This window comes from Ascaphus truei, chromosome 19 (assembly GCF_040206685.1).
Source record: "Ascaphus truei isolate aAscTru1 chromosome 19, aAscTru1.hap1, whole genome shotgun sequence".
NCBI lineage: Eukaryota > Metazoa > Chordata > Amphibia > Anura > Ascaphidae > Ascaphus > Ascaphus truei.
The window spans coordinates 7,831,662-7,846,706 of NC_134501.1; the positions used below are offsets into that span (position 1 = coordinate 7,831,662).

Consider the following 15,045-nt stretch of genomic DNA (forward strand, 5'->3'; position numbering starts at 1 on the left):
TGTCACATGGTGCCCACTGCACAGGCTCGGGAAGAGCCAAACCCGGCACCTGCCAAGTGTGCAAGTCTGGGGAAGGCAGCTTGACATTCTGAGCATGTTTAAGCCTCGCAAGCTCTGCACCAGGGTATGCTGTGTGTTTGTATGAATCATTATTCTTACAGCGCACGGTCACGGCTTGTTAACCACCGGGAGGAAAGGGCTCTCTTTCTGCTCTAACCCATTTACACTAAAGGGTTACACACTGTTGCATGGAAGATGCTCTGCAAGCCAACGTATCCTTTTATGTACACAGAACCTGTGACACAACAAGAAGATCAATAACAACACCGCACAAATGTCAATGAGACATGAACTAATGGTCGTAAATGGTGGCTGCTCTGTAAAATATTGCTAGACAAGCTTAAAATTGCATACTAAAAAAAGTATAATTCTGGCATAGCAATAGTTTATGGATTTATTAAAGCATCTCAACGTTTTTGATCCTGAGATTTACAACATTGTTATTAAATTATACAATACGTAAATAAATATGGCAGGCTACTGTTTGGAATGTATTATACTGTACCGTCTGCCCGTTGGCAAAAACCTCCTGAAAATGGGTGGAGATTTGCTTGAATTTCTTTCTATGTTATCTCCGTTTGTGCTGACACCAAAAAAATGACCATTGTACAACAGAAAGCCACTGGCGATGTCTTTGCATTCTACTGAGGAATGGATGACCATCTAGTATAGTGGTATTTGTGGAATTGGCTCCTCTATTTGTTGGACGGCACAGACACAGAGAGGACCTGTGTGTCGTAATGTCGCACACAGAGGAGGAACTAGGTTTTTTTTGTTTTTTTTGTTTTTTTTGCACCCAGGGCAAAATCCACCAACGGCTGCCATTTTATTTCTTTTCGGGATCCCGGTTATAACGCAGTCTCATTATGTGAACCCCGAGCACCGCGTTATAACGGGGTTCAGCTGTACATGTTTACATTTGTGCAATACACATCTTAGTGTATACTGTACATGTATTTTTTAGACACATAATTTGTTGGTTAGGACGCTCCCCTTTTTTTTTAAACTGACTTTTTTTCTTGACTTCACAAACTGAACAGCAGCCCGTATGTTTACTTTGCCATCCAAGTGGCAGTGATTATTAGTCACTGTGCAACAGCTTTTGATGGGTTTTCCACAGTACCCACAATGTCGGTATAACTGTTCATACATCGCGGCCTACTTGAGTTCTGCGCGTACTGTTCGTTGCGAATGAGCTTGTTTCATGGAAGGATCTTGCAGTTTGTGATGTTATATTAACCGGATTTCTTTCCGAGTCGCAGTAATGTGAGCATGGAAGTGATATTCAGTATTTTACATTTTTGTGTGACTTCTAGACAGACAACGCTGTGACAGACAACAGCCGCCTTTCTGCGCAACTCCGTTCCCTCATCTGTCAGTGGAAACTCTGCTTATTTATAGGCTCGTATAATAGCACACAATGTGAGAATTAATTGGCCAATCATTACTGGTTTTAACTGAAGTTTGAGAATAGTAAGACAGTTTGATGACAAAATATACAAATTTATGGTGTTTCAAAGTGTTTGATTCTGTGTTATGAATGTAATGAAGGAATTTGCTTTACGCGCAGTATAAAATATAGCGTTTTCCTAGTTTTTAACTGTAGTTGTCAATATTTTGTATGTTCTATATTTCCCCCTTTTTCTCTCTTACACACACACACACACACACACACACACACACACACACACACACACACACACACACACACTTCTCTCTCCTTTTCCCTCCCCCACCAATGTCTCTCTCCTCCTCTCTCCTTCTCTTTTCTCCCCCCCCCCCCCCACCAGTTGCACTTTTCCCCTGCAGAGTGATGTACAAACCTAAAGCATATGACAGCGCTTTTGTTATAGTGTGTGTGTGTGGTAGACAAATATCCTTTTATATACTATAGAAGAAGGGAAAGTTGTCCGCTGTCCATCCCTCTGTTTTTGGTGCCTGGGACGTCCCATTCTTGACCGTCCTTCCTCCGTTGCTCTTCTTCAGGCTGTGGCCGTCTCTCAAGGAGGAGGGCAGCTGTGGGTCTTCGGAGGAGAGTTTGCGTCTCCTGATGGCGAGCAGTTTTACCATTACAAGGACCTCTGGGTCCTGCACCTGGCGACCAAGACGTGGGAGCAGATCAAGTAAGATTCCGGGAGGTGGGATTGTACTGGCGGCCGGAAATGTTTGGACGTGCCCGGGGGACTGAAGGAAGTCTCTTTAGTTGGATGCATCATACTGGGTAGGAGAGCTGTAAAGGGCTAGGTCCAGGATCTGTTACACCGTAACCTTGACCCCCCCCACCGCCCCCGCTTTCACAGCAGGCAGCCCCCCCGCCCCCTCACGGCAGGCAGCCCCCCCGCCCCCTCACGGCAGGCATGCAGGGTGAGAGGGGCTGACGAACTCCAGGTCTTTTTAGGTCTCTCTTCCTTGCGATGTTCACCATGTCCACGCTGGCTTAGTGGACAGGAGCATTGATGACATATTGGGGAGACTCTTAGGGTGCCGCCTTTGGCGCGACTCTGGTGTTATGTCCAAGAGCATTTGAGGAAGACTTAATTGTAAGCACTGAGGGAGAAGGGCTGATTGTGTCTGTACGGAGCTACTTTGTATGTGACCGTGACAGCGCTATATACTATTACAAGAACTACTAATGTAGACAATGTGCCAAGCTTAACTTATGGAAGACTCTCTCTCTCTCTCTCTCTCTCTCTCTTTCTCTCTCTCTCTCTCTCTTTCTCTCTCTTTCTCTCTCTTTCTCTCTCTTTCTCTCTCTTTCTCTCTCTCTGTTCTAATAGAGGGTGTTGTTGGGGGGGGGTGCCGCATGGCTGGCCGCTCCACTTCCCGCCTCGGGACCGGGCGGGCCTAACGCTCGGAGCACGCAAGTGCCTGTGCTCCCCCTGCGGGAGCACCACGTGGCACACCAGTGGCTGTACCTCCGCCTACCGTGCGCGGCCGCCGGACCCGAAGCGGGGAACCTGAGTGCTAGACCCCTTCTGCCCGCCAAACCCCTCTGCTCCCCGAAACCACCCCTCCCCGCCGGCAGCGTGCTCGTTTTAGAGGACACGCGGCGGAAAGTGCCGCGTGGGGTAAGGGCGTAGCAAAGGGGCCGTAATGGTGATAGGGGGTGGCTCTGTTGTTGCAGGCCAGCGCCGGGAAGGGGTGAGAGGGTGGGTGGTCAAGGGCGCCAGCCGTTGAGAAGGGCCAGAGGGGTGACAGTTGGGGGGGAGGGGGCAAGTCCACAGGGGTGAGAGGGGTGTGTGTGTGTGTCAGGCCAATGAGGTGTGCGGGGGCGGGCGGGCCAAGGGACCAATGAGATTTCCCCTAGGGACACAGGACATACAGACAGGCATACAGTGCTTTCACTAATATAGTATATAAGATACCCGACTCATTTATGTAACTGTATTTGTAACCATGTATTATTTGTCTTAACTCTGTGCCCAGGACATACTTGAAAACGAGAGGTAACTCTCAATGTATTACTGCCTGGTAACACATTTTATAAATAAAAGAAATAAATAAATAAGCCCTAAGCAACAATCTATTAAGTGTTCACCATCCTTATCAATGAGTTAACCACTATTGGGGGATTGCAGTGCATTGTGGGGGAGGGTATCGTGTTGGTTTACAGGTGAGGTCCTCTGAGTCTAAGTTTGTTGGATTCACCTGGTGTGTGTGTGTGTGTGTGTGTGTGTGTGTGTGTGTGTGTGTGTGTGTGTGTGTGTGTGTGTGTGTGTGTGTGTGTGTGTGTGTGTGTGTGTGTGTTACAGCTGCAGCCTTCTTTATTTGAAAGAGGTTTGTTTGCCAGGATAAAGTCGGTATCTCCTGGGGGGTGGGGGGGGACAGGATTGCTGGCCAGCCCCTAGAAAGCACATTAGGCATTTAAAGAGGATGAGTGTATAGAGCTCACCGTAGAGCCTGGATACGCCAGCGGTAACCCCTTTCAGCATAAGACACAGCAGCGTATTGAAGGATCTATGTAAGGCATTTAACATCTTTATTCATTTGCTCATTTTACACCGTTGCCAATATATGATGGGCGTACTGAGGCTTCTCCATTGGCGCCTCCATGCGGTCTCGTCAATCCTCATTTGCACCCAATGGGAAGGGAATGTTGCTTTCTCCGTCTGACAAACCAACGTGGTCTGCCCCTTAAACAGGGCGACTGGCGGGCCATCCGGGAGAAGTGGGCACCGCATGGTGTCGTGCAAGAGGCAGCTGATCGTCTTCGGGGGATTTCATGAGAGTACAAGGTAGGTGTAATGAAGGATGTATTTCCCGTTGTCGTCACTTATTGAAGTGCAAGCTCTGCTGCACGATTTGTCAACTTGTATGTTGTTGTCCAGCTGTATTCTCCATGGTTAATTGCCGGCCCTGAAACCGGTAAGCGTGGTTACCTGTTCTTCGTTGTTGTGTTTGAGGCGCTCCCTGTAAATCTGAGCCTGTTTCTGTCCTTCCCTTCTGCTGCTCTGTTTCTGTGGTCCTTCCATTGTCCGTAAACGAAGCGTCTTCCACTTCTTCGTTCCCAGGGATTACATTTATTACAATGATATATACGCCTTTAATCTGGACTCCTTGACCTGGGCGAAGCTGTCACCGTCTGGAACTGGCCCTTTGCCGCGATCAGGTTGCCAGATGAGTACCACACAGGAGGGCAGTGTGGTTATCTACGGTGGTTATTCTAAGCAGGTACTGCTTTCTGTATACAGCGTCCGGTTACCAGCTTGTAACTTCATTGTAACGATCTGCAGGAGGCGAGGTCCTGCTTACATAGCTACATTGTAACTCGAGCGCTTGTAATAATATTTTATGAAACTAATAAAAATGATCTGAATGCTTTTTAATGAATATGTGACTATACCAGTGGTTTCCAACCATTTTTTGGTTACGGAAGCCCATAATTATATGGTGAAATTCTGCGGTACCCCGACCCCCTCTAATAGTGCGTCTGAGATTAGACGCATTGTAAGGAACCCCAACCCTCTCTAATAGCGCGTCTGAGATCAGATGCATTGTAAGGAACCCCAACCCTCTCTAATAGCGCGTCCGAGATCAGATGCATTGTAAGGAACCCCAACCCTCTCTAATAGCGCGTCTGAGATCAGATGCATTGTAAGGAACCCCAACCCTCTCTAATAGCGCGTCTGAGATCAGACGCATTGTAAGGAACCCCAACCCTCTCTAATAGCGCGTCTGAGATCAGATGCATTGTAAAGAACCCCAACCCTCTCTAATAGCGCGTCTGAGATCAGATGCATTGTAAGGAACCCCAACCCTCTCTAATAGCGCGTCTAAGATGAGATGCATTGTAAGTTGTTCTTTGGCCCAGTACAGTGTAAGCCGTGAGGTGAGAGACCTGCAGGAATATCACACATAACTACATATATTATTTTCACCGACAGTCGTTCATAGTAAGACCGTTATAATGACGTGTGTAAAAGAGCCTAGATGCTAACTCTATATAGAATAGAGGCTTGGTGTGGGTTGCAGGGGACTGGTGCTATCTTGGGGTCTCCCTGTTCGTTAGGGATTGGATAGCCTGCTGGGGGGAGTGAGGGGTGGGAAGCTCTTTGCATTGCCTGACGTGTCCCTGGATAGGATCCCAGGTCAGCGCAGGCATGGCACCTGCATCGGCACATGCATCGGCTGACCTGCAGACGGCTACGACAGGTGTTCTCATTCCTCTAATTGGCCAACAATCTATGGGGGTTATTCATTATACTGCTATAGTGGTGTTCGGGGTTTCCGTGTGACAGTGCCCCTGATCTGCACTCTCAGTTAAGGGAATAACCCCCTATGATGTCACTGAGCGTTTCCATGCCACTATGTATTCTCCCCACTGCGAGAAGGCACCCAAGCTTCCCCCGCTCTGCGCTCAGGGCGGGAGTGAATCCTGGGTCTTCTTCTTGCAGAGAAGTGGTAACATTGGCTGCATACCTTTTCCTGACTCTACCCTCCTTTGTTCTCAGAGAGTGAAGAAGGATGTTGACAAAGGCTCTGTGCATGCTGACATGTTCCTGCTGAAACAGGAGGGGGAAGGTGGGTTACCTTTTGTAGTCTTCCTCTGTGACAGCCGCTGCTGGGACAGTGACGTCTGCCCCCGGGGCTTTATACTTGTGATGTGACGTGTGACTTTCATCCCTGCTCTCCTGTCCTCTCTGTGTTCTTGGATATTGGCGGGTGGGGGCCGGCCTTTCTTAACGATCCTTTCCTTCTGGAAGACGGTTGGAGATGGCTCAACCTAATATGATAGTGCTGCAGGGTTAATTGTCTAACGCTTAATGAACCAGAAACCAATGCATCGCTTGGAAAAAAACTCACGCTTCGTAACTGCCACCAAACGTCAACAGGAAGACATTGCTCAGGGGTGGGAACCTCCTGTCCTCTCAGGGCCACCAACAGGTCATGTTTTCAGTATTTCCCTGCTTCAGCACAGGTGGCTGTCGGTGGCTGTGCCACTGATTGAGCCAATTGTGCTGAAGCAGACTCTTAGACTGAGCCACTGACAGGTAAACAGTGGATGTGCCACCCCCAATATGGCAGTCCTTTCTTTGGTCTGTACTTGATGTAGACATGTATGAGTTGGCAACGTATACAGTTTGCTGGCACATCTATTCTGCCCATTCGCCTAACTGTTGTAAAGCTGTTGACCTCATGTAAATACAGTATATGGTGATACTGAAGGTTAGGCCCCGGGATGCTGCGGGAGGAGAGAAGTTCTTTCTTTCCTTTTGAATGGTTATGTAACTGCCAGAGCCCCGCACCCTCTGCCAGCCGCACTGTGTAATTTCCCCAGTGGGCTGGCGCTGTGTACACGCGGCCTACACAACAGCCATCAGTTGGTAAACTGCTTGATTCCAGGGTTGCTAACTAGCAATTAGAGATGCCAGCAGGGTGCTGTAACTTAGGAGACAATAAAGAAAAAGGCCCCATGGGGACAGAGGGTGTGTAACAAGGGCGAGAAAGGGGGTGCCTTCAACACGTGTACATTGTGCTTGTGTTACGGTGTTTCACTGTGCAGAAGCAACATCCTTATGGGTTAGAGGGGTGGGTATTATATATTGTATGCCCTAACATAACAAACATTAACTGCAGATAAGATCCACTTTGGCTCACCACATTTCCCTATTTGTTAAAAGGCCGACCCAATTGGTTCTGTGGCGCTGTTTCATATTTAGGACACCTTTTTGTGATCCATTTCCTAGAGATTATATGCAGTCTTCTAGGGTACCCATACTCCATCCATAGAGGAATTGGGGTATAGTTGCTGGGTCTGACCTGTTTGTGTGTTCAGTTTGCCCCTTCTGACCCACATTAATAACCACCCTGTGCTATTCCACAGCACTGACTTAAGTTGGTTGTTGGACAGGTCATAGGTTGGGTCTGATGTAATAATTATCTCTCGTCGTGGAGAAGATGACCAGGATTCTGTAGAAGGAAGCAGAGGAAATGGGAGTGTTGTGGTCAGATCCAGTACTGCTTTATATAGCAGCGTGTTTTACTACAGATGGTAGAGTAATCCCATCGCTGCTCGTGTGGCAGGGAAAGGGTAAGGCCACTTAAGGCGAAAGTTGCACTTTAGTTTGGAGTGACGTCGCTGGCGACAAGGCCAGTGATGTCACGAAGGGGGCGGGCAGAGTGCAGTAGGCGCTCTGTGATTGGTGTAGAGACCGTCACATGTGGCGAATGTCTCTCCCTAAATCAAATTTCAATGGCTTCCAAATTTTTTGTAGCTCCGGCGCTCCGTCGCGCTTACTATAAGCGCATGCGACGGATTCAATATATTTGTTTTGACGCGATGTCGCCGGGCACTATAAGCGCAGCCTAACTGTGACGGTAGTGGGTATCCAGGCTATACAATTAAGGTTAAGCCCTCTAGTTACCCCTGAAACCGTGGGGTACCATGTGGAAAATAAAGTGACCCCTGCTTTTTTCTGTTTTTATGTTCCCTTGGCCCTAGAACTGTGAGGTTTCTTGTGTCAGTTTTAGGGGGGATATTTGGGTGGAAATGCAATTATTTTGGTTGCAGGAGTTCGGCGGCCTCATTTGTTCAATTCTCCCCGGAGAGGAGGCATGATTTCCCGGGTACGCGGGGTGAATTACACAGGGGCTACCCAGTGTCCCCCAGACTCCTGGATTTCGAGCCCAAATATGCCCACTCCATTTCCCGTACAAGTATAAGATTCCCCAACGTTTATTCCTTATTAAAGTGTACTTTATAAGATGTTTTACATTTACTATAAGGCTCTATACAGTCAGCCAGGGCATCAGCATAGACGCCGGCCGGCATGTCTGTATAGAGTCCGTAGTTCAGAGGAGAGGATGTCCAGAGGTGAGAAGACTGTTTGGTGGGCGAGGAAGGGCGAATTGCCTGGTCCAGAGAACAAAGGGCGCCCTGTGGGGACACTTGTGTCTGCCAGACTTGGTGCAGCCTGCCCAGCGGGTGGCATTGGGTTAGCTGGGGAAAGATGGCGAGCGTAGGCGCTTTCCCATTGGCTAATCCATATTTCCCACCCATCCGGCTTTTTGAGCCGGCTTGGCTCGCCGCCTCCTCTGTCAGCCCAGAGACGAGCCCCTGTTGCTATTGGCTGGCGGGGAGGAATTCCCACGCTCTGATTGGTCGCTCCTCTTTCCTCCATGCTGAACATAGCTCAGCGGAGGGTATGTAAGGAGAAGCCCCAGTCTGGGAACCAGGCGGTTCTGTGGCTCGAGTCGATGAAGCGCGGGCGGCTTTCCAAAGTTTCTCTGTCCCAAATAGCAGAGCAACCGGCTTCTTTTTGAAGCTAGGAAAGTCTGTCCTGCAGAGACTAAGGGGCCTATGCAGTAAGTTGCGAGATGTGTCTGTCGCCAGCGCAATTAGATCTCCTTTTTTTGCCGGGTATTTGCCGCTAAATGCTGTAAATGGCGATTGTGAGTAAATTGGTGAGTTCCACATGTTGCGCGTAGACGGCGCAGTGCTTCGCGTGGCGGATGACGTAATGTATCAGTATGCCCTCCACTGCAATACGGGGTTAAGAATAATATAATTATTTTTAATCACACATCAAAAGTTTGACCTAAAATAATTTACCTGTAGTTGTGATCAATAGCCACTTATGCGCAGAAAGTTCCCTTAAAGTAGATTGGAGTTTCCATGCAAAGTGCCCAATCAGTACAAACACTTTAGTTGATCCCTGTGCAGAACCACTAAACAACACATGTAAGAAGTTCAGAATGACATGTAATACAAGTCAAGCTGCGCTGGCAACAGCAACACTAGAATGCCACAGCAATTTCACTAGCAGCTGAAATGTTCGGCTCTCGGCTGGTTGTTGGTGCCTTCTTGGATTGGCGCAGCTTTTTGGCGCTTTTCTCGCTAAGAGCACCGCCGAGATCTTACTCGGCATCTACTGGATTTAGATTAGTGCTTAATATGGCGAAATAGCCATTCTCGCCACCCGCACGGCGCTTTATTTCCGGCAACAATAGCATATGCCGTGTTTCAGTAATCTCGCACACATACCGCCATCAACTGCATACCATATGGCAATCTCGCCAAAAAAAATGGCTAATCCAGCCTTCTCGCCACTTACTGCATAGACCCCTAAGTCAGAGGCGAGGGCCAAGTTCTCATCTGAGAACGTAGCGGACACGGTCAGAAGTTCCTGACGAAAACAGTTCCAGGAGTATTTGGACTAGGTCCAGGTCAGGAGTTTCTGCAGAATCTCGGTCCAGGATGTCTGGGACAAGGTTCCGATCAGGATAAGCCCTTGCAAGCGGGCGCCCTGCACCTAGGAAAGGCTCGATCTCGTACCCCCAGACCCCAGTAAGTGTGTATTTCTGTATTTTGTGTTGTGTTGTATTTCCGAGGTGTTATCCAAATAAACCCCATTTTATTTCACTGCCTTGTTTTGCCTATTGAATGATCCCAAAAATATAAATGTGTTAAAGGACCTGGTCTTCCGTGACGGTAACATCTCCCTTAAATAAAAGAAATAAAACAATCCTCGATTAACGATCTGATTTGCCATTGCGTTTGGATAAGCACATATCCTGGGGGCACATAGACATTAAGGAGAGCATATGGATTTAAATGGGTGATTAAGCTTCCGGATGCGCTTTTGTCCAAATGACATTTCGGAAGAAAGCTGCGAATATGCTCTGGTTTGTTAACAGGGCCACTGAGCTGCAAGCGAGAACTGATCAGGGGAGAAAGTCTCCGTGAATGAGATTTTCTATGACCTCTCCCGCTCTTCTTTTCCTCTCTCTCTCTCATCTCTCTCGTTCTCCCAGGGTCTTTCTTTCTTATTCCCACCTCTTCAATCCACTAACTCATCCCTCTCTACCCCAACATTCACTTCCCTGTCTCCATTATATGCCCCTCTTGGTTCCCTTCCCATCCACCTGCTCTTCCCGCCCTCGTGTCTCTCGGTTTGTTTTACTTGATGTCAGTTCTCTTCTCTCTTCTTCCTCTCTGTGCCTTCCTGTCGTCCATTTGAACCATTTCTTCCTCTCTGTGCGTCTCTCCCCCTTCCCCAGACAAGTGGGTGTGGTCCCGGATTAATCCTTCCGGTGTGAAGCCAAACCCAAGAACAGGTTTCTCCATGGCTGTGGCACCCAATAACAGAAGTGTCCTGTTTGGAGGCGTCTACGACGAGGAAGAGGAGGAGAGCATTGAAGGAGACTTCTTCAATGACATTTACTTCTACGATCTGGCTAAGAACCGATGGTTTACTGGGCAAATAAAGGTAAAGGTTCTCCAATCTGGCTGGTTCCATGCTTTCCTGGATGCTCTGTCCGTCACGTACCAACTGATGGGCGCTAGGACTGTTTGACAGAGATGGGCCAAATGTCCTATTGAATATGTCCATCCCACTGACTCATAAAGGGTCGTATTACATTTTGAGTCTGACCTTCCAGCTCAGTGATAAGGTGACAGCAATACAGAAGAGTCCTCTTGACCATTTCACTGCAAGTAAAATAGATGAAGGAGCTATATAAACATTGTAGTATTACAATAGTGTAATGTCCCTGTCTCTTTCCCTGACGGGACTTTTCTAATGACCACCTTGAGATAGAGCCCATAAGGGAACCACCATGTTTTTGGATTACCATTGCCAATGGCTTTCTATGCCAGGCGTTTCTAGCCGTAGCATAACATTACTTGAAATACTAGAAGTCCACACTGTATGCACTATTATATACACACTGTATGTACTATTACCATTGCCCCTCTGTGTGTGGGGCGAGGCACAAACACAGGATTCTGTTTCTTTAGAAGTTCATCTTCTACTTTGCAGAGTAACCTAAGGAGGCAGAACTGGCAATGATGCATCCAATCTTGGATTCCACTTCTTTGAGCTGTCGCTGCGACAGACCTTTTTCCCATGGAATAGAAATGAATGGGTTGATTGCAGTTCTCTGCGCTTGCCCCTACATGGAATTAATGTTACACAACATTGTGCATGTTACTATTTCAGACAGTGGTTGCTTTGACCCCTCTGGGTGGATGGAGTAACATAAGTAATTGTTATTATGTAGGCCAGGAGTGACCAACTAAAGTCCTCAAGGGCCATTAACAGGTCAAGTTTTGAGGATATCCCTGCTTCAGAACAGGTGGTTGTCAGTGACTGTCAACGACTGAGCCACCACTGCTGAAGCAGGGATAGTCTTAAAACCTGACCTGTTGTTGGCCATTGAGGACTGGGGCTAGCCACCCATGATATAGGTGTTGGGAACACATTACTCTGCATGTTACAGATCTGCATTTCTGTGCATTGCAGGCCCGTTCAGCACTGTAAGAGTTAATTGAACACATTGTTCTGCAGTACGTTCCCTTCCCCAGCAGGGCCTTAGCTGGCTCCAATTGCACTATCCTGTAGGGCTTCCTGCTCTCAGATATGGGTGATGTTCGGCTGAGCCTTCTCAGAATGCCTGGACTAACACAGCTGTCTTCTTTTCAAACCAGGGACCCAAATCCGACCGGAAGAAGCAGCGGCGTGCAGATAAGAAGGTGGAGGCGGCACCATCGGAGAGTGAGGAGGACAGGGGCCCGAGTCCCCCAGAACCTGTAGAAGTCATCAAGGAAATTGTGGCAGAAGATGGGACAGTGATGACAATCAAACAGGTGATATCGGGCCCACTGGCATCGGAGAGCGAGGACGAGGATTGTGGCGAGGAAGATGAGGATGAGGAAGTAGTGTCTGGCCCACGGGTGGAGCCCTGCCCACGTTCCAACGCCATGATGGCGGTGAAGCAAGGTGTCCTTTACGTGTACGGTGGGATGTTTGAGGTTGGTGACAGGCAGTTCACCTTGAACGACCTCTACAGCCTTGACCTGCACAAGATGGAAGAATGGAAAGTACTGGTGGAAATGGACCCAAGTAAGTTCATGGGGCCTTGTTACGTGGGTTCCATTGTAGGCCGATATTTTTATTTTTTATAATAAAGGGATTGGCTTGCTTAAAATGGATAAAGGGTTTTTATCCAGGTCAAGGAAACGTATATATTATTAATTTAGATCTCATACTGGATAAATAACTAGTTCTGTTTATGCGCCACTCGAAGCTATCATTCACAAAAAACACCACTTGTTGGCATAAATTTTGACATAGGGCTATACGTTCCCCAACAATTCCCGTCTACATGTGCCGATACCGTGGGGGTTATCCAACCCAGCCGAGTTTTATGAGGAGAAGACGAAGCCAGAGTGCTCATACTTTTCTCATTCCCTCTTTGTTGTACGCAGAAACCCAAGAGTGGCTTGATGAATCGGACTCTGAAGATGATGGTGAAGAAGAAGAGGAGGAGGTAGAAGGGGCAGAGGGAGGAGCTGAGGAAGAGGAGGAGGAGGAAGAAAGCGGGGATGATAGTGGTAAGGTGGAGAAAAGTGGACTCCAATCTCTGAGCAGTGTGCTACCTTTTTGTAATTGTACATGAGGGGGAGATGCTTGTTGGAGACTTTTCCATGTCTAGAAAAATACTCCTCACAACATTTTTTCCAACTTCTCTCTTTTTGCACCTTTGAGCATTGCTCTCCCTTCTCTGCCGCATTTACTTTGCTTATCCTGTGTTCCCACTATTCTTTTCTCCCTGCTTTTCCCCTCCCTTCTACTGAACTTCTTTTTCTCATTCAGTCTATTTTCTCTTGCCTCTCGTTTTATTCTCCCCCCCCCTTCCTATATTTTTTGCTCCTCCGTCTCTTTATTTCCTCCTTCCTTTTAATCTCTCTTTTCTGTCTCCAGACGAAGACCAGCACCCCCCCATACAGCCTCAGGAGAAGTTTTCCGACTACTTGCCCAGGACTGAGCAGTATTGGATTACGCTGGCCCGAACCAACATGGGCCCAGACGCCAAGGAGAAGAAGGTCCTAAAAGTGGCACACGCCATGGCAAAGACATTTTATGAGTTTAAGGACTAGTCCCAACTGATATCCAAGACTTCAGGGAAAGAACCTGCTGGGCTCCCAAAAGAATAGCATATAACGATGGACAAAGTGAGACTTCCAGTCCTTATTAAACACGGACTCCCCGTATTCTCATGAGAATATCTACAGTGCATGTGCGGCATAGAATACCCCAATGTTCATACAAGTTGAGAACGCAACATGTCAATGTGGTTTCCACCTGGATTCAGGACTCTAATCCGATGCACTCACATAGAATTCTGGGGTCAGGCACATGGTGAATCTTTTTCATGAACGGGTATAATTTTTAGAATCACCTTCCACTCTCGATTATAAACAGGAGGAGGTGATTATGTAGCAGTTGTGCGTTTTGTTTTTCACCTGGGACTGCAAACCCCCACGGTCTACCGAGTTGGACATCTTGTTTATATCCTGCTATTTGTTCTGTGTGCCTGTTGACTGTAGGTAACATGTGCCACGATTTCTCAGGTCCTCAAGACAGCAGCCTTCAAACTAGACAGGTCCACCCCTCGTTTCCGTATCCCATGAAGCGCCACTGGCCGTGCGAACATCTGAGAAACGTGTGTATGTACAGTGTCTCCAGGTCTGATGCACCATGCCTCGCTACTGTACGGAGAACCCTTTGGTTTCTTGTGGTTCTCTTTATTCCGGCTGTTTGGAGAAGGCATTAGGCCAAACCAGAATAGGTTTAACTCTTTCCGGTAGGGTCTAACCATTCAATAAAGGAGTTAGCTTCTTTGTCTCTTTCTCCCCCCCCCCCCCCCCTCCTGCTTATTCAGATGAGCAGTGGTTAAGTCTGATATTTTTGCAGTATGTTCTTGAGCAGGGGGGTGCAAACTTTTCCCTGCGCCCCCCTGCCGGCAGTTCCCCTCTTTCCGCGCCCTGCCCCCCAACCCCTGCTTACCTCGGCTCCGGCAGCATGACGTCACGTTACCATAGCAACGCGATGTCACATGACCTCACTGACATGCTGTCACATGACCACGCCACGTTGCCATGGCGACGCGTCTAAGAAGCCGCCGTAGCCACAGTAAGTAAGGTTTACCCAGGCCTTTGCCGATCCCCCGGCACTTAATTTAAGTGCCTTCGGGAAGTGCGCGGGACCTCTGTAATCCCCGCGCCCCCGCAGTCCGTCAGGGGGGGTGCGCCCCCCCAGTTTGCGCACCGCTGTTCTTGAGCATTGAAAGAATTGGTAGAAATAAAAATCTGTGCTCTTTACCGCATCTACTTTTGTGTTTTCTTTATTATTCTTTTTTTAATATAAATTAGTTGCAGTGGGGGGTTAATCCCAGGCTGGCCAACTCCAGTCCTCAAGGGCCACCAACAGGTCAGGTTTTCAGGATATCCCTACTTCAGCACAGGTGGCTCAATCAGTCCCTACTTCAGAGCAGGTGGTTCGATCAGTCCATGCTTCAGCACAGGGGGCTCAGTCTTTGACTTGGCCACTGATTGAGCCACCTGTGCTGAATCAGGGATATCCTTAAATCCTGACCACCTGTGGCCCTGGAGTTCTGGAGTTGGCCACTCCTTTACTAATCTACAATGTCTAGAACTCGCTGACCCCCGAGCAGGTGAAAAGGTTGTGCACTTGCTGGGAA

General features: G+C 48.2%; 1 protein-coding gene across 1 annotated transcript in view; it reads left to right on the forward strand.

Annotated features, from left to right (window-relative positions):
• KLHDC4 (kelch domain containing 4) overlaps positions 1-14,674 on the forward strand; it is a 30,274-nt gene extending 15,600 nt beyond the window's left edge. Inside the window, exons 5-12 of the mRNA XM_075576430.1 lie at positions 2,047-2,183; positions 4,203-4,295; positions 4,572-4,731; positions 6,012-6,081; positions 10,561-10,769; positions 11,990-12,404; positions 12,770-12,895; positions 13,266-14,674. Of these exons, the coding sequence (XP_075432545.1) occupies positions 2,047-2,183; positions 4,203-4,295; positions 4,572-4,731; positions 6,012-6,081; positions 10,561-10,769; positions 11,990-12,404; positions 12,770-12,895; positions 13,266-13,441 (1,386 nt within the window). The 3' untranslated portion in view covers positions 13,442-14,674. The remainder of the gene's footprint in view (positions 1-2,046; positions 2,184-4,202; positions 4,296-4,571; positions 4,732-6,011; positions 6,082-10,560; positions 10,770-11,989; positions 12,405-12,769; positions 12,896-13,265) is intronic.
• The last annotated feature ends 371 nt before the right edge of the window (positions 14,675-15,045 follow it).